This window comes from Lissotriton helveticus, chromosome 2_2, assembly GCF_964261635.1.
Source record: "Lissotriton helveticus chromosome 2_2, aLisHel1.1, whole genome shotgun sequence".
Lineage (NCBI taxonomy): Eukaryota > Metazoa > Chordata > Amphibia > Caudata > Salamandridae > Lissotriton > Lissotriton helveticus.
The window spans coordinates 296,960,344-296,980,385 of NC_136060.1; the positions used below are offsets into that span (position 1 = coordinate 296,960,344).

At 43.2% G+C, this 20,042-nt stretch overlaps 1 protein-coding gene across 1 annotated transcript in view; it reads right to left on the minus strand.

The window, feature by feature from the left end:
* Window positions 1-20,042, minus strand: part of LOC144821804 (ADP-ribosyl cyclase/cyclic ADP-ribose hydrolase 1-like) — a 322,648-nt gene that overhangs the window by 27,197 nt on the left and 275,409 nt on the right. Inside the window, exons 6-7 of the mRNA XM_078678979.1 lie at window positions 19,942-20,034; window positions 2,175-2,261 (exon numbers count right to left, since the gene is read on the minus strand). Of these exons, the coding sequence (XP_078535105.1) occupies window positions 2,175-2,261; window positions 19,942-20,034 (180 nt within the window). The remainder of the gene's footprint in view (window positions 1-2,174; window positions 2,262-19,941; window positions 20,035-20,042) is intronic.

The following is a 20,042-nucleotide window of genomic DNA, read 5'->3' on the forward strand; positions in this document are numbered from 1 at the left end:
GCAGATATTACAGCGACAGAAATTAGAAGCGCTATCAACTCCTTAGCAATGGGTAAAGCTGTAGGTGAGGATTCTATTCCTCTGGAATTATATAAATGCTGCTTGGAGGAATTGATACCGCTACTAATTGATGTGATTCATGCTATCGGTAACGGGGAGCAAGCACCAAAGCCTTGGAACTTAACCCAAATTATTATTTTTTTTTAAAAAGTGTAAACCAACTCAGGAGAGAGGCTCTTCTAGACCAATATCGCTCATTAATAGCGATGCTAAAATGTTTGCAAAAATATTGGCAACTAGGTTGGCGCCAGTAATGTCTCAGCTTGTTTCTGCCCAGCAACATGGGTTTATCCCAAAACGCGATACTGCTGATGTTGCAGTTTTCTCTTCTAATGTGCCTCAAGCTTTGAAGGGAATTACTGTAGAAGCGGGAAGATATGGCTTAGTCTCAGGGTATCGACTCAACACCACCAAAACTCAAATCATTATGAACCATCAACCGCCAACTCCGGTTTTAAGAATTAGCTGTGTATCAACTTATTAGGGGGTTAAAATCACCTCGGATATTGATCTAATTGTGGCATTAAATTATGAACCATTATTAAAAGAGACTGCTATGCAATTTAAGAAATGGCATAAATTGCCGCTTAGTATTATTGGCCGAATAAACTTGGTCAATATGAAAATATTACCAAAGTACTTATATCTATTTCGAACTATTCCCTTACAGGTAAACAACTCTTATTTTCTCAGATTAGAGGGAATTATAAGCAGCTTTATATGGGGATATAAGAAAGCCCGGCGGGCTGTATCCTCACTTAAACTTCCTTTCAATCAAGGAGGACTGGCTCTCCCGGATTTTAAATTTTATTATTGGTCGGCCTTCTTGGCTCGCTTTCGTAGCCTGCTGATCCCCGATAAATGCTTATATCTCTACTAGAACGGGATGTTAATATGTTACTTTATAGGCTAAATTACCCTAATTACTTTAAACGGGTAAAATTCAAGACGGTACGAGATACTGTTAATATTTGGCGCTCCATTCTGGTTAAGAGTAAGGTTTCTCTTTTACATTATAAAACACCCTTGTGGGGTAATCCGGGTCTACCTGCAATTTTTCATGACTCAGCTTGCGGCTTACTGTTAGACTCTGGTATTAAATTTTTGGGTGATTTATATGATCACAAGGGATTCATGGCATATGAACAACTGAAGTTGTGCTACAATCTGCCGGAAGAGGCTCGGTTTAAATGTTATCAGATCAGAGATTATCTAGTGAGGAAATTAGAGCTTACTATCGTATTAGACTCTGAGGTCTGGAATTACATTTATAGAGAAGCAGATAAAGCCATGATTAGTATTGGATATAAGATCTTTTCTGGCTTCAATACTAATGACATCATAAAACTAACCGAGAAATGGAGCAGAAAACTGGCGTTGAATGTACCATCAGATTTGATTACTTCATCTCTTAATAGCCTAAATGTGTCAGTTCAATCTTCCAGTCTTAAATTACAACTGTTTAAAACCGTATGTCAACTGTATTATATCGCCGAGAGAATTCTTAAATGGGCGACAAACAATAATTTTAGCGAGCGTACGAAATGCCCAAAATGTGACCAAAGTGGAGCTGATATTGTTCACATGTTTTTTTCTTGCCCTCACCTTTGTGAATTATGGGATGGAATAACTAAGGTTGTTTCTGATAGACTTGCTCATCCTATTACATTTTCATCAATGGATGTGTTGGTGGGTATATTTGGGGGTACTAGGGTATGTTGTGATTTGTTGAACATTTTAATTACCTGTGCAAGGCTCGTTATTGCTAGGGCTTGGATTAAAAAAAAAACACCAACGGTTTTGGAGTGGTGGAGCCTGGTTAAGGAAACATATAATATGGAGCTTGCTCTTGCTGCTACAAGGGGCTTGCAGACGAAATGGAACGTTGACAGAATTTGGGGGTTAATAATGTCTTAATAATGGCCTCTACTTTGCTCATGATTCATCTATCTTTCTTGCTAAATTGTAAGTAGACAATTATTGTGTATTATGGTTTGTTCTTTTTTTGATCCCCTTGATGCAAATAAAAATATTCAACAAAAAAAAATGAAATATTTTACCATGAATTATCCCTGATTCTAAATCAGTGATGTCAGTAAAAGCTGTATATTTACCAATAATTATCCACACAGGAAGATGATATGTTCCGTTCCTTTAGGGTGTTTTGTAATTCTGTTTGGTTCCGACTACTGCACGAGTCTCTGAAAGTAGAATAACACGTAATGGTAAGAACCATTAAACACCAGTACAACAGATATTAATATCGAAGCATAAAACATTTCTGAGGCTGAAATCCAGTTCTGAAACATTCGTAGCTGTACCAAAATGCCAACTGCATAAAAAATAGAAAAATAAGTATTGCTTCAATTTATGAGTTTAGGACCCCCCCAAAAAAGTTTAATTATGCACAAAAAGGGAAACCTTTAATGAAGTCTGGCAAGAAAAGCAACTTGGATTAAATTATCCATTGGGGTCTTGTTTTAGAGCTTCGATTGTTCACAGGCAGGAACATTTTGAAGTCATATATAGGAGTATCGATCCTTACCTGAGTGGTCTTCATCTTTGGATTTCATTCAGCTGCCCCTACTAGCTGCCCTGAATTTTCCTTCTCTGGTGTGCACATAAGGATGGAATTAAAAATATTGGCTGCTTGAAAATAAAATGCTGCTTGGAGTCATGCCTAAGGGCATTTTAAGGAGCTGTCTTAGCTCTTTATAATGTGCAGCAGTGGCACTGCCCTTCAGGCATCCTTAATCTTGGATAATTTGGGGACAACCTGACTGGATGCGCCACAGTAGATTGGTCCACTCCCTTTTCATTTCTATCATCAGGTCATCATGCCAAAGTCATTACCCAGTTGATTTGCTTCCATTTTAGGCACTGTAGCTCTTGGTATTATTCTTCTGGGGTGCCACATGAATCGTATACAGCAATATTCACAAATTTACGATACTTGACGAGTTTCAATAATCTTGACCTTGATTGGTTTCTTGTACCATAACAGCTCAGAGAGCAAGGGAGATGTATCCTTCTCTGTTATGTTATGTTACCAGTTTTATTAAGCGTGCAGCTATACCGATACAGATGTTGTTGCCCTAGAACAAGGCAGGAAAAGAGTGCCCAGAAGTAACTAATTTGGCCTAGACCTAAGTCTTCAATGCTGTCGTAAAATGCAATCGATTCTGCAAGTTGCGTAGGAATAGCAGGAGCGCATTCCAAAGTTTAGCAGCAAGAACGTAAAGGGCTTGGCCTTCCATTTAGGCATGTTGACATCAAGGTATTTGAAAAAGGAAGACTTCAAATTATCTCATCTGGGATAGTATGAGAAGCTGTTTTTAAGACAGGTCGGAGCAAGCAGATGGTAAGCACGGTGCGGTGGACATGGCAGTGACTATAAGGTGATCGTCTTCTCCGCTGGGCACCAGTGCAGGTGCAGGGCATCCAGTGCATTTTGTATGTATTTCTATTTCTTCATTACTCCAGCTGAGGCTCCCAAACACGAGGAATTGCACTAATCCAGATGACTCAAAAGGGGTGCCTGGACTACTATTTTATGAGCGGCCATACGATGAAAAGGCAAGATTTTCATGATGAACTTTAACAGCAGGCAGCAAGAAGAGGACAGCTGTACCACACCCTGATGCTTTCCAAAAGAGATGTTGCTTGTGTTTGCAATCGCTCTCTGACACCCGTGCAGAGTTCTGCTACCATGCACACTTTATAGAATATGCATTTAGAAAATTAAACAGGTCAGATCAGTAAACACCACACTCCTCAATCAGTGAAAAAGGGCTGTTTAGTGCCAGAAATATAAAAATTGTGCAATGCCACCACCCAGGACATGGACATGGACAGTAATCACATGGCAGCTAGAAAGCACACTTTGTACACCCCTCTAGTGCACCCTTCTAGGTCTCAGAACCAGATCTTGGACCTCTGAGTCAAAGGACAGGCCGATGTGTTAATGCACAAATACTTTATTGCGTATGCTGTGCCAAAAAAATATCAAATTGGCAGAGATCACATACAGTTTGGTCACTCATGGCAGAGGTGCACTTACCTTTACAGAGCAAAGAACATTCCTATCCACACATCATCCCTTCTGGCCTCCAATTAAATCATGTTCATTTTGGTCTGGGCTTTATCTGCCACAGTGCTACCTATGCAAAGTCTGAATCAGACAACAGTCATCCTTGCTTAGCCTACACACGTGCACTCATGTTTGCACTTGTATTCATGAGCAACCTGCTTGGAGCCCTTATAACAGCTGCACAGCACCTCACATTATTTTAAGAGGTGAGCACTGGAAAATCACAGTTCAAAAACATTTTACCTCGAGTATTTCAGAGGGTGAAACTTAATCACGGATCCAAAAGCGAAAAATAAGTGGGTTTCATGGATTCAAACCTAACAGATATTTAAAGCAGTCAACTAACCTCTGCTCTTCCCCTTCTACCAAGAATGATTCTCTCCATTCCTAAGAACCATGGTATAAAATTAGCGATCTGTTCAACATATGTCTCCCTGTTTCTAGAAATAAATACAAGCCAGAGGACTTGCTTGCACCGTGCACTTCACTGGGTTACAAAAGAACCCTATAACTTTGTCAGTGTTCTAAGTCAGCCAAATAATACTCAATAATAATCATTAATTCATTTCATTTAAACTTATATTTTCCATTCATATTGCAACAAAAATAAATAAAACCATAAACGTTTCTTATTCATGACAATTCATATTATCTGCTGTGTTAACAAAGATTACAATGTATTCATCATCAACATAATGTTTCACAACACATAATCATGTATGCCATATACAACTTTAAAGTACCCGATGCATTAAGGAACCTTATTGTCCCTTCCTTCGTGACTTCGTTCATAATTTTAGGGGTGAGTGTCAGTTCAGTTCAGTTCAAAAACTTTATTTCGATTAAAAATCACAAAAGTTGATGCATGACACATGAGCGGTGAGATTAAAAAAGCTCTAAAAATTCAATACATAACAATTATTAATCAATTTCTACAAATTAGACAATTAATCAAAATGGATATAAATATACAAATAACACATTAAAACCATATAAAAACGAAGGAGAACCCCAATATATAAAACCGTTTAAAATATTTCGTTTCATCAAGCAGCAATCCAGAAATACTACCAAAACTACATTTTAAAAGCACAGTGCAAATAATATAAAGTGCATAGTGCAAGTAAGAGGTACAAGAAAAGTCTTATCATCTAACATGGGCTAATAGATTTCGAACGAATAACCCACACCCATCCCAAGAACTTAGCGGTAGCGACCACTACCAGCTTTTCCAATGATGTAGATAAAATCCTAACAGCCTCATTGCTCGACCTAGTTCCCATGTTCTGACATACAGGTTTCAGCCATCTATGCCTAGGTTTGTGATAGGCTGGACAAGAAATTAGAATGTGGATCACTGTCTCTACCACATCTAGACAATGGGGACAGGCTCTAGTATTGATGCTGTTCCATTTCAATGTAAATACCTTTGTGGGGAGAGAACCCACCCTAAACTGATGGTATAATTTTCTTTCTTTGGGGGTGGTAATTAGGTCCCAATAGCCTTCATACTTGGCTTTGTGTTTTAGGTCAAGAAATGTTCTAGACAGAGAAGGCGCAGTAAGGGCCGCATAGCGCCTGGTTACAACCATGTTCCAGTATGCTGCCTTAAACTCTGCCTTGGACGGAAAAACAATATCCCCTGGGTTGGTCTATAACCTACTCATACCCATCTCACTAAGTGTATTCCTCACACACCTTAACCATGAAATTTAGTTTGAGACATCTGAGTTCTTGACATCATTTAATGCCAGTGCATAGTGTTTTAACTCTGGAGTCACTCAAATCCTCCTCCAATAATCAACTGGCCTAAACTGTGCCACATCCCCAATGGAGTGGCAGCCCAAATCCAAAAACAGTGGTAACAGCGGGGTTGACTGTGGGAGCCCAATTACAGACCGCATAAACTTGTTTTGCGCTAAAACCCAAAAATCCAGGTTAGCATAGCCCCACAGCTCAGCCCTGTAGAGGATTGAGGCACCAATTTTGGTATGGTATATTTGGAGGACCGGGGCTATCGGTTTTGTGTAAGAGGATCTATGCTCTTTAATCAATACACCTGACAATGGGGTGTGCTTAACTGTGAGGAAGTCTACTTGGGGTTTCCAACTCACATTGCAATCAATATGAACCCCCAGGTAGGAAAAGATATCGGTTTGTTCCAATGCACCGTCCTACATTTCAACTCTGCCGACAGTCAACTTACGTTTGTGCAGGACCATGTACTTAGTTTTGTCCACATTGACAATTAGTTCATGGTCCTCACAAAACTCCTCGAAACTCAAGGGTGTCGTCGGCAAACATGAGTAGGGGGATCCTACTCCCCGCTGGAGAAGGTGTGTCGGTAGGGATGTCCTTGAAATAACTCACCACCCCATTTATATATAGCGAGAAGAACGTTGGGGCTAGTACACACCCCTGCCTAACCCCCTTCCCTATTGGAAACTTATGGGTGAGGCTTCCCTGTGCACCCCATCTCACCTGCGCGTAGCTTGCAGTATGTAACTTGACCAAAAGAATCCAGGATCTCAGGTGGCATGCCTAGCTGCAAAAAACAGCACCACATCTTGGTTCGGGGAACAAGATTGAAAGCAGACTTCAAGTCGACAAAGGCAGCATATAAGGTGCCTCCCCCTATTACCACAGTGCGCCAGTAGACAAGTATAAATCTGAACACCTGGTCTATGGTACTTGTACAAGACCGAAAGCCCGCCTGTAGGTGGGACAGGATGTTGGATTCCTCCAGCCACGACTGAAGTCTATTTAGAATCATTCTTGCCAGGATCTTTTGTATGCAATCTAGTAGGCTGATGGGCCTATAGTTCCCTGGAATTGTACGATCCACTTTTTTATAAATAGGTAAAATTTCTGCTCCTGCCCACGTACTTGGCATTGGTGCACCACTAGCCACTGCGTTTGCTAAGCGCTGAATATATTCCGCACAGTTTGATAAGTCGTAGAGGAAGAGATTGTCGGGGATACAATCAGGCCCCGGAGCCCTTCCTCTTGGTACTGACTGAAGTGCAATTTCCACTTTGCTTAGTAAAGTGTAGATTAATATCCGGAGGTGGAATGACTTGGAATTCTGGATTAGACTCTGCACTTGAAAACTGTGCTGTAAAATGGGAGACCTACCTGTCGGGCTCCACATAGTTATGGGGGACATTATTAGTAACACCGCTACCCCATCTTACCAATTGCCAGAACGCACACATATTCATCCCTAGGGATGCTTCCAGCAAATCCCCTCAATGCTGTTCATCCCAGGTCCTTTTGGCATAGTACTGAGCACTCTTGTAGTCGGACCTAGCCTTTCAAATTGCAGCCCTGTCCTTGGATCTAATTGCTGCCGCAAGATTTCTATATGCCTGGCGGCATGAAGTGCCATACCAGTCTGCTGCTTTAAGATCAATATGACGGCTGTGATTCTTGCTTCTCTTAATAAAATAAATGTTAAGCTTTAAAAACAATTCCTCGTGGACCTGTTAAATTTTAACATTCAACTCCCCCTGCGTGACACAGGTCTTTAACTTGCGAACGCCGCCTTTACAACGTGGTTTTTACATCGCAAACCTTTACAACGCATAGCGCTTAGAGGTGCTGGATAGTGGTAAGTTTAATTTTCTATTCCAACTCCAGTCCCCGTGGACACTAGGGAAGGTGTTGGATAGAAAATTAAACTTATACCCTATCCTAGAGCGCCCCCCAGCGCAATGCGTTGTAATGGTTTGCGTTGTAATGACCGCGTTGTAATGGTAGTGCGTTGTAAAAGTTTCGTTGTAAAGGTTGTTCACCGTAACTTGCCAATGGCATTAACTAACAGGCTTTTCATTTCAACCAAATGCTCTTCGTGTTTGAAAATATTTGCCCACTTGACAAGTCTAATGTCATTGGTCAGTCTAGCCTCAACAAAATCCGTGCGTGGAGTTCAACTAGCTCCACATACTGACGTTGAGCTTAATACAGAGAGCAAAAGGGGGTTATGGTCACTCTCAGGTCTTTCATAGATCTCCATGTCTACAAGGTTACACCAGAGCTCCTTATTTATCAGAAAAAAAGTAAATTCTGCTGGTGGGTAAACTGTTGTTAAAAGTATGGGAACCTAATTTATCTGACTTGGTTCTTCCATTGGCAGCCCTTATCCCATGCTCCAAACAGAATACTTGTAATTGGAGAGCTGCACTTGACCATTTTTTAATAGCAGGAAGTCTAACTGGGGGATGGACCACTTGGCATCCTCCTCAGTGCCAAGATTAACATCATGAATGTCCAGAGGTTCAAATTTACAATTAAAATCACCAGCTATTATGACATTATTACCAGCTCTGTGATCTAATAAAAACAAATCTAAAGAGGTAACAATAGGGGAAGCTTTCCCCCCTTGCAAAACTCGAGAATATACATTAAAAAGTGAAATATCAGGGACAGTTACTCTTGATAGCCTTACTATTAGAATGTCCCTGGAATCAATATGGAGCTCCTGAGATCAGTAATGCTCAGTCTGTCTGACCCAAGTGGTCAATCCACCCTTGGGTCTGCCATGCTGTCCTTTTTTCGCAGCGTTCGCAAAGTTTAAATAGCCTTGGCGAAATACTGCATCGGTAGCCCATGTTTCTTGAAAACACAATATGTCAACCTGCTCAACAAATTTAGACCAGTCTGTAGAGATTGTATTTTGATAAACGCCCTGCAATGTTCCAGGAAACTAACTTGACACCTATCGCATCACAGAGATTATTACCATGGCCTAGTTGGTCACAAAAATCAGTCGCCATCCCAGCAACACCAGCTGCTTCCTGCATAGAATTGTCAGGTGGACCCCTGTCATTAACCCTACCCATGTCCCTTCTTGACCTGCCCCCCAATTTCCTAAGCCCCTCTCCTGCTAACGGTACTAGGGGTATCTTGCCTGGCTTCTTGCATACAGGAGCCCCACCCCCCCCTATCAGAGTAGATGGTGACTGAAGAGTCATATTACACTCTTCTTCAGATTGCAGTCAATCAATATCCTCCAATGTGGAGAGGAGTTCAAATCTATTTAATGTCGGGACTACATAATCATAGGGACCTCGAACCTGAGCAATATTTCTTGCACTATCCCTAGCTGTAATTGGCGGTAAAGAATCCCGATAGAAAAAACCCAAGGGCAAGATCTGAATAATATCTTCACTCAAAATCCTTGTGCCTGCCTTTTCCAAGATTGTTTGTACAAGAGATGGTGACCCAAAACTAAGCACCACACAATCCCCTCTAAAGTGTTTTCGGATTATGCCCTATCCACGGAACTCTGCGAACCATTTTAAATTCTCGAAATATGGAATCGCCCAGCCCGGTTCTGGTGTTTAGCATGTGTAAAGCTTTATTCTTTAGCGACTCCCAGTGTTCAACATTATTTGCAGAGAGAACTGGTACATTAGAGAGGACAATGGTATAAGGTGTGGCTTCAGGAGGAACATTGAAAAAACTGCTAGGAGTGGTATTCCTACCCCGTGTGGTACCCAGATCCCGACTCCACTGTTGTTCCCTAGTGCATACAGGATCATTGGGTATGGTGTGTAGACTACTTGCAAAGGCATTGGGAACAAGTCCTATCCTACCATCACTGTGGTCACTGCGATCTATCTCATTAGGTTGACTTTTACTGTACACTGTAACTAGACTGGATACAACTGACTGGCCATTTGTGACCTTACCCAAAGTTGAAGTTGGTAATATTAGATGTTGCTCTAGCATGTTGCTCCGCTAATAACATAACAGACAATATGAATTGTCACGAATAAGGAATATTTATGGTTTCATTTATTTTTGTTGCAATATGAATGGAAAATATAAGTTTACATGAAATGAATTAATGATTATTATTGAGTATTATTTGTCTGACTTAGAACACCGACAAAGTTATAGAGTTCTTTTGTAACCCAGTGAAAAGGGCACGGTGCAAGTAAGTCCTCTGGCTTGTATTTATTTCTATTTGACTAGACGCTTGCCGTGGCAGCAAGTATAGCACTGTAGCACCATTGGTTTAGGTCCACAAACAGAATTAGAAAGTAGTTACATATGACAATTGAGGTGTTCGCCTCCAATCCCACCAAATATATTTCCCTGTTTCTAGGACAGTTTTGTCCTGGACACCCCATTCGAAAAAATATTTAGAATCCCTTGGTTTTGTTGTGGTCAAGTAAGACAGAAATAGAGCTGTGCCGTGGCTTGTGCATCTTACAGCCTCAACCTTTTTAGGTTGAGCCTGAGCCCGCGTGAAAGCGCTGCTCTGAGGATGAACTGTTGTAGTTCAGTATGTGAGAGAAGCCGCGCCCACTCCCCGCCCATATTTTTCATTGGCTTGTGTCTTTGTTCTTCCTAAATGCTGGCTTCTGATTTATTAATAGGTTTGTTAGTTCCTCCTTAGTACCGCCATGTCATCATTTGTAACCTCCCATGGCTACTGGCCCCTTCACTTCGGTTTTACATGGTACTTGTTATTTTACTCTGTGAGCACTATTTTCTCCTTTGAGTTCCTTATAGTGCTTTGTTTATGTTTAGCTTGCCAGGGACTATGGCGGCCACTTATTTGCAATGCCATAGATCTTGCATTTAAATGCAAGAGCTATGGCATAGCAAATATTTTTAAATTATCCCTGTGCTACCCCTCCGGTGAGGAAACTGGCTTCTCGTGGGATGGATGACATTTGTCTACCTCCACATGTGCCATGGATGGAGCTCTCATGCAGCCATAGAGCAGCCCCTGCCATTCGGGCGAACACCGAGGATATGCGGGTGAGTGTATGGTGAACATTAGAAGGTGGAAGCCTCTGAGCAGAAGAGGCCCCCGCCCTTGGAAGGTCCCTGTGGGATCACACCATGTACCCCCGCCCAGGAAGCCTGAAGAAGCCCTGGCGGTATTCCTACACTGGTCCGTCCAGCTGCCAGCCGGGCACGTCCAGTGCCCTTGTGCAGCCGCTCGTAATGGATTGGATGTGAGCAGAGCTGGCAGGATGTGCTAATTGCTGCTGCTGCTCATGGCAGGACTCACGAAGAGGGCTTTGGTGGGCCTGAACGAGTTCCTGTATCGCTGCAGGTAATGTAGCAGCCAGGCCCGGCAATGCGAACAATGCCTGCGTCTGTTTATTTGATGCTTTCCTCGTTGTGCCTACCATACCTGCAGACTGATGTTCGTCCTGGCCTTTCCCTGCTCCTCTCAGTGCTGGGAATTGAGTCCCCAGCACTGTTCAGGTTTTGCAGATTGGGAGAGATCACGTGCAGGCGTGTGTTTTTTTTTAAGCCTCTTCTGATATTTAACACATAAATAGTGTATCATTGATGGAGGTGGAAAGAAGGCTAAGCCGGCTTCAGTTGATGGGCAGCCCACTTTGGGTTGCTTTGCTTGGTTGAATAAGGTGGAAGTCTGAAAGTGAACTAGGAAAGCTCCTTGTTTGGTTATAACACTCTTGCTTTATGCGTTGAGCCATGCTCTATCTCATTTTAGCCTTCCTGTAGTATTCCAGCCTGTGGGTCCCTCTTGTCACCCACCCTGTGCTGTCTTTTGGGTTCAGACGCTGCCTTATCTCTTCTATCTTCCCTCTTCAGTACTTTAAAGTGTCTTCAGCTGGCATTAGCACTAAACCCACAGCCACTGTGGCATGTAAATTGCTGGAGTTTGGGATTTTTAGAGGCTTCTTCTGTATCTAAAATCTTTCTATGATTTTTTAAAAATATTAAAAACTCCAGGGCACTTAATGAGTTATAAGTCAAAACACTTCCAAGTTGTACATTGTGTTGTGCCGCACGCACTTCCATCAGTCATTGAAGGACGCCTCCTTCTGTAAGTGGTTGGTCGGACGTGACGGTCAAGAGTCAAACTGCTCTCCACATAGGCTTGGCGTAATCTCGGCCAGAATACACCAGTTATACCCAGTCATGAGGGAGGCAGAGCATAATGAAAGGTTACTGCAGAAAGAAGCCTGCTGCCTGGAGGAGCATCTGGTATCTCTAAATATAAACCTGTGATGCACTGTGTACAATTCTATGCTACAGTCAAACAAATGGTGAACATACCTCACTTAACGAAGAAAATAACTGAAAGAAATTATCCATCTGCTAGAATATGCAAAAATGAATGACCTTCATATTTTAAATATTTTCATTTTCTGAATTAGTACTTAGAGGCATAAATCAATTTATAGTGCACAAGCTGGTATGACTATCACATCTGCGTTCAGGACGGTCCAGTATGAACTAGTTGCGGGTGGCAAATTCCGCTCCGCTCGTGGAATTTGCAAAGTTCCGGCAATTCCGTGGTCCGCGCGTAATGCGGAATTCCCGAAAATTCCATGATCCGCGGCGTAGCGGAATCATGAGTAGAGGTATTGCACAAAACGGTGGCATCTTCTTGGATATATATGCAGCACAAGATTCATTCTGGCACGATGCTCCTGTCACACAAATTAAACCTCAACAGAAAGCACTCACAGATCTAAATAAAGCAGGTGCCCGAGTTGCAGCTCAAATTCAGTTATGCATTAATCAGCCCAAAAAGTTCGGGAGCACAGTCGAGGCTGGGCAGGTGTGCTTTCTCCCCACATCTACCGTCAAAAATGAGCTGTGATCCTTGAAGGAGGTCTTTGCATCCATGAGTTTCTCGAGCGCAATCCACATATAGTTCCTGTGACTAGGAGGTTCTTTCTCCGCATCTGCTGCGCTGATCGCTCTCTGACCCTTTTTCCAGTGAAGAATTGGCTTGGTAGTTTGGTCTGCCCTGTTCCCATGATGCACTGGGCCAGGGACAGACTAATTTGCATATAGCCAGGTTCTGAACTGGGATGCTGCAGTGAGCTAAAAAACGGTGATGGATCAAGCCCTGATCTGTTGACTGGGTAGGAGTGTTCTGATTAACTCAGATACTCTGTCCATCACCACCCCCTTTTTGAAACTTTTTAAATAAGAGGCATGTGAACTCACATAGAAGCACTGCCCGTTTGGCCCTGCCCCACATATACTAGTGGTATGCAAAGTCTTCCCGCCCTTTTCCCACTATGATGGACAGCTCACTCAAGGGACCCCGGCGCTTTTCGGCGCGTTGGCAAAGTTACAGACACACATGGTCACTGGATACAACTTTTCTGGCCCGCAGCTGTAGTGTAGGAAAGGCACTATGCATTTACCAAACAAGGTAGCCCTTACTGATTAGTCAGTAGTATCCCAGTTGAGTGGAGGTATTGCACAAAACAATGGCATCATCTTGGATGAAAATATATGCTGGGCAGGATTCATTCTGACATAATGCAAGGATTCATTCTGGTACAATGCTCCTGTCACAAAAATGTGTTCCGCGGTCTCGCCGAATTCTGCCTGCTTGCAGAGTTTTTTTGCCGCACGACTACGCATATTCCGCCCACCCCTAGTATGAACACAATAAAAATCAAATAAAAAGTCTAATAGATAATGTAAAATCAATGACTGTTATATCCTAATTAATTTATTTATCATAATTATGGATGTTTAACCCCTCCCATGCTTGTGACGGGACCACTCCGTCACGAGCCACGTGTGGCGTGTGCTCAAACGCGCCACAAACAAAACTTTGAAACCAAACAACCATGCACGTATCTGCACGACTCATTGAGTAGTTAGTGTCATATTTTAGAAATGTAAGCCTCAATGGGAGTGAGGCAGTCCTTGGGCTTCACTGATATTACGGTTAATTGCTGCATGCACTATATTCCCAAAAACACCACTGTGTATTTGCACATTTCAGTGCTTCTCTCAGCCAAATATTCATGTTTGGTAGTGTTGATGACTTCCAGGACATAGCTATTCTTTTCACTATTACCAGGGCTATGAGAGAATTAACATTTGTATTTCATCTTTTTTGTATTTTGTTAGTAGGCTGGGCAGGCATACTTTCATTGCTGTCGAGTATTGTCACTACAGTAGTTTCTGAACCAATTAGTACTCTGGGCCCCTTTTTCAGGGGTCTGGCTTGTCCTAGCTATTAGAAAGGTTTTTGTGCAGTGCTCGATATTGATGCAACATTTATTTAGCGCACATCCGCTGCTTTACACGGCATGCTGTATCCAGTGTATGGGCATTCAGCAAACCCATCGCTTTTGGTTGGCTCTTTCATGTGCTTTTCAAAAATCCTTTGTTATCATTGGTTTGTCCCTTCTTATGCTGGTTTGGCCATGCCCTGGTTACTTCCCCTGTTACATGCATTATTTCATAATGGACCATATAGATTACTGTGTCAAGCACTACTTGTTTTGTTAATTTCCTGCTCTACGGTGCACACTCCCTCCAGCCTTGCCGCGAAGCAAGGCCCTGCCTCAGACAAGCTGGTTATTACCAGAAAGCTGCGCTAAAGCGTTAAAGGTGGAGGGAAGTTTTATATCACAGTTGATGTTCCTTTCTGTTCACAGTGCTCCCCAATCCTTAATTATGTCCAGGGCGCCAAGTGCATCACAGCTGCTTGACTGGGTAAGCCTCTATAGTCTCTACGCACAGGACTCGGATGAAGTCAGCAGCCAGATGCTGGTCCCCACCTCGTCTGCCTCCTACAAGTTCTTTATGGTTTGGGTTCTGGGCCTTCATAATGTCGGCCTCTGTTGCTGGCTGCCCCAGGTTCTAGCTTTTCCAGCTCCTCTAAGTCTTCCTGCTGCACATTCCTAGTCCTGGCTCCAACGGCTGGTCCCTTCGTTATGGTACCTTTTTCTGCAGAGCTGCTAGCTGCTTCTCTCGCCCCTTCAGTAATTCCTCATTCTGAGTCCTCTAGGCAGTGCTTCTAGCTTCTTCTCTGGTCCCAGTGGTAATTCCTCATTCTAAGTCCTCTACCCAGTGTAGCTAGCTGATTCTCAGTTCTTGTCAGTAACTACTCATTCTAAGTCCTCTAGCTGTGCTGCAGCTGTGTTTCTGTTCCCAGTGGTAATTACCCATTCCTAGTCCTCTTGGCAGTGCTGCAGCTGTGTCTCTGTTCCCAGTGGTAATTCCTCATTCCTAGTCCTCTAGACAGTACTGCAGCTACTTCCCTGTTCCCAGTGGTAATTCCTCATTGTTAGTTCTCTGGGCGGTGCTGCAGCTACTTCTCTGTTCCTAGTGGTAATTCCTCATTCCTCTCAGCAGTGCTGCTACCTGCTTTTCTGGTCCCATCTGTAATTCCTCATTCTAAGTCCTCTAGGAAGTGTTGGAGCTGTGCCGCTGGTCACAGTGGTAATTCCTCATTCTTAGTGCATTAGGCAGTACTGCTAGCTGCTTCTCTGGCCCCATTGGTAATTTCTCATTCTAAGTCCCCAAGGCAGTGCTACTAGCTGCTTCTCTGGTCCCAGTGATAATTCTTCATTATAAAAATTCCAACCAGTGCAGCTAGCTATCACTCTGGCCCCATCGGTAATTCCTCATTCTAATTCTTCTAGACAGTGCTGCTACTCTGGTCCAGTTCGTAATTCCTCATTCTAAATACTCTCTACAATGCTGCAGTTACGTCTCTCTTCATACAGCCACTACACTCAAAATCAAAACAGATAGATAAAATACATTGTCATTTACAACACCAAACACTCTAATTCTAACAGACCGAGATCTATTGCATTGCAAACGCTTGTTCTTAGAATGTAGATAAATTGGCCAGATAATAATAAATGTATTGGACAGATACAACAGACATTAACATTTCACATAGATTTGGCTTTTTTATGGACCCTACTCAGTCATTCAGTCCCCGTGTGCGCAATGACACGAGAAGATCTACTTACATGTCTATCTGCAGACATAACTTTGTTGAGTGAGTTAGGCATGACTCACACATCAGAGAACACACACACACACATAGATTCATTTGTTAATTAAGCTGCAGATGAATGCACATGACTAGCCAAACAGACCTGCAGACCCCATGACGGCTGTATGATGCAAAAATTCATGCAACGTCGACCCATGACTTAATAATGTGGTCATTACCACGCATGATCCAGCACTCTGCATGTCATTAGCACGCATATCATTATAACTCACATTTATAGGGGAACATTATAAATGTCTTTAACACACAATTTGATGTTGTTTTAAGAAATAGGTAAACCTAATGTATAAATAAATGTATGCCAATTATGACATTAAAATAAACTCAGCACTGCAGCAGTAAATCAGACAAATGCTGGAGAGAAGATAGCCCAAAAAAGTGAAACACTGCCACCTGGCGACACAAGTAAGTACCCACGCACGGCCTTTGAGTCGAACACAGACGTTTTAAAACACAACTAGTAATGTGCTTTTTTACGGGCCTCTGCTGTCTACTTGAAGGGGGTGCTGAGCGAAGATAAGGCAGCGCTGTCACTTCAATTCTATTCCCATCATGACGTTAATGAATTCTGCTTCCTCTTTCCAGAGGTGCTTACTGGAATTGTGGCGTGCGTGGACTGGATGAGTAATACAGAGGGGTGCCCTAGGTGTGGCGGTATGTATGGTGCATCTTTTTATGCCTTCGCTCCCGCCACAGCCAAACTGCATCATGTACTTATTTCACGTGCTGTAAAGGCCATCGCCTTCCCCAGGAAAAGGAGGGTTGAATGATGGAACCACATTTTTTTGTTAATGTTAATTTTTTATATTTAATCACACATGGTAAACACCGCGTTGTAAACGATGTTCCCCCTGGAGAGGTGTCATCAATCGGTTTATGGTGGTGAGCTGGGGATGGGTGATATTAGGATCTATCACTGGGCTTCATAACTCCTGTTTATTAATGATTGGATGAATGGGGGCTGATGTGATCCGGCATACCGACTAGAAATTGATCTTTTGGGACTTGATAATGTCTCATAGGCTAGAGATCACAAGGACAGTGTTCTTGGCCTGGGGAGCAGCAAATAGATTCACGGGGTTGGGAGAAAAAAGTGGCGCAACAACCCCTTTTATGGAATGACCACTGGCTGTGACAGACTGCCTGGCTGGAGGGATATGGGAAGTGGGACAAAATAGGGATCTTCACTCTGGGTGACGTCTGGAGTGGCTCACACATGAAATCATTCCAGAACATGCAACCCCACTTTCACTACTCAATTTCACAATAGTTACAACTTCGACATGCGATAGGAAGCTATCAAACACAGCTCGTCCACTTACCAGAATTTAGTCCGATGGTGGCCAAGCTATTGATGGGTCGCCTAGGTCGAGGCAGAGTTTCTCAGCTTTACCTTTTACCGGTCTGTAATGCCCCCAAAGCATTTAATAGTCTTAGACATACATAAGTGGGACCGATGTCTATATAGGTACCATAGAGGACACAGAATGCTGGGAGGAATGTATGTCCCCAAGACAAATCGCAGATTTCTTCCTGACTGTAGTTGATTAATTTACACTATTTGCATATGGTATACACCTGCCACAGTGTCTTTGGCATGCTGGCATATTCAACAAACCCAAATGCTCCCGGTGTATGAAACCAGAGGCAGGCTTCTTTCACATGGTGTGGCAGTGACCAAACATTGCTAACTACTGGAAGTGAATCGCCAACACCGTCACGCAGGTGCTGGAGAAAACGGTTGATTTGTCGCCCAAGCTGGCTCTACTGCATTATAATTATTTTAGCTACTGCTCATTGTGTTCGTTTTTAATTTCAGCAATTTGCAGTTTACATTTTTAAACATTCGCGTTACATTGCCCTAACCTGATTTAATAGGAGGGACATTTGGTTTGCAGTGCAGAGGGGAAGCCTGGGCTCCACTTTCTTTCCTGACCGCCCTGGTCCGACACGATAGTTAGTACAGTTGAGCGGAGGGCGGGTCAGGTGAGAGCCAGGCACTTCCTGTAACCACGGGAGCGGTTAGCGCTCTAGTGGTTAGACTTGAAGGACTATTTAGCCCTCGCCCCTTTCAGGAGCGCGCAGCGACCGCGCGCTGCCAAAGACACGCCGAAGAGCTGCCAAAGAGTGGCCCGTCTGCGCCCGTCCGCGACTGGACGGGGCTAGGGGCGGAGGGCTAGACACTCTGCCTGTGCTGTGATGGAACCTACGGAGGGCCGTAGACTCAGGTACACCTCCCAAGCGCTGCATAATTTATGCCCTCAGGGCGGGAGCGATTGTGCCCGTGATCAATGGCCATGCCCGGAAGGTCCCTTTTCTTGCGTACGATGTAGATTTCAAGCATCTTATACCGCTAGCTCCATTGGACATGCGGTTAAGGCATTGCCAATACCTAAAGGCTGGAAAAGTTTCCTTCTTAATGTACGCTCATTGTCTAAACACTATCACGAGACATGGGATCTTATAAACACGGCTAATCCCGAAATTTGCTTCTTAACAGAAACCTGGATAAAACCACACGCCATGCCAGCAATAGCACTAGGGATTCCGGTAGGATACAAAATCCTAAGGCTCGACCGCCCAACTAAAACTGGAGGCGGGATAGCCATAGTATATAGAGACCTGAAAGTCTCCATAATTGAACAGAGTTGCTGCCCATCGATGGAAGTGATGATCTTTAAGATAAACTCAGGCTCCAAAGATAACTGGAAAGGAGCTCTGATTTACCGTCCGCCTGGACCAAACAAAGGATTTACCTTATCCTTAACAGAACTATTAGCACAACATCTAAAAGCCAAAGAAAATGTCCTCCTATTGAGTGATTTTAATTTTCACGCAGATCTCCCCGCTCACCCGGAAACTCAGTCCTTGCTCTCTGATCTCTCCTTGTTGGGATTTCAGCTTCAAAACAACGGCTCTACTCATATAGGAGGCCATACCCTAGATTTAATTTTCTCTAATGGCCCCATGATACGTAGCCATCCCCCCACTCGAATTCAGGTTCAGACTTTTTTCGTCAGTGGAAGACGGTTCTTTGGCGGTCCTATGGAGGTGCCTATATAAAATGAACCGCAATGGTCATGCCAAAGCAAGTTCCTGCAGGGCATGGACGGTCAAGTCCATGCCCTGCAGGAACTGGGGGTGCATGCAAACAGGGGGCACACCATGAGCCCTCCTGCATGCATCCCCTGGTGCAGAGGCAGCAGGAGGACCTGTGGGACCCCCTTTGTTTCTTCTCTGCCACACTTATCATGGCAGGCTCACTGCCATGAAAACCATGGCAGAGATATGCTTTGCGTGCCACAGCGGCACTGCCAAGCATTTTACAACTTCAAGACCACTGCAACACCACCAGGGCAGCAGTAGTGGCCCCATGGTGGTTCGATCACCCTACTTGTATTAGGGTGGTCCAACCACCGGTGTGGCGGTAGCCACACCACCACAGTGAGTTTGGTGGTCAATCCGACCGTCAACCTCATAATAAGACCCTTATCCAGACTGATTTAGGGGAAAAGAGTTTAAAATAAGCGCATCATAAGAAGATGAGGATCTGGATGCATAACCTCATTTGCTGTTGCTCTCTGTTCAATGCAAGAGGAAGAAACCATATACATCGTTTTGGGGTTTTCAGTTATGGTCACTTGAAACTGTCATGAAGTATGGGGCTGCATTTTTATCGGTATGTAGATATTACCAGATTGTCCTTCTGGTATTCTACAGGTTTTGTGAAAAACAATACTGAATCAAAATCAATTATTTTTGTTTTATTTTATATCGTCAAGGCACCCATCCTACTATAAAGATTCTATGACTGAAGAAAGGGCCGTGCAGAGATCAAGCAGGCGCAAGTTATTTGGGACGATGGCGACATTGAACGCTCTGTGGGTTTAGTAGTAGGCTAGCTGCTGTTTTATAATTTTTAAATCATAATATAGTTACTGTGTTAAGAAATACAAATACTGAGGAGCTTTTTGGCACAAATAATGTAAATTGATAATAATACCTGTCAGGACCATCGATGTTATCCATAACCCAAATCTGTACTTCTGTTATTTTCAGTGGGTCTAAATTAGGAACCTCAACACTCCAAAATATGCTGCAAAT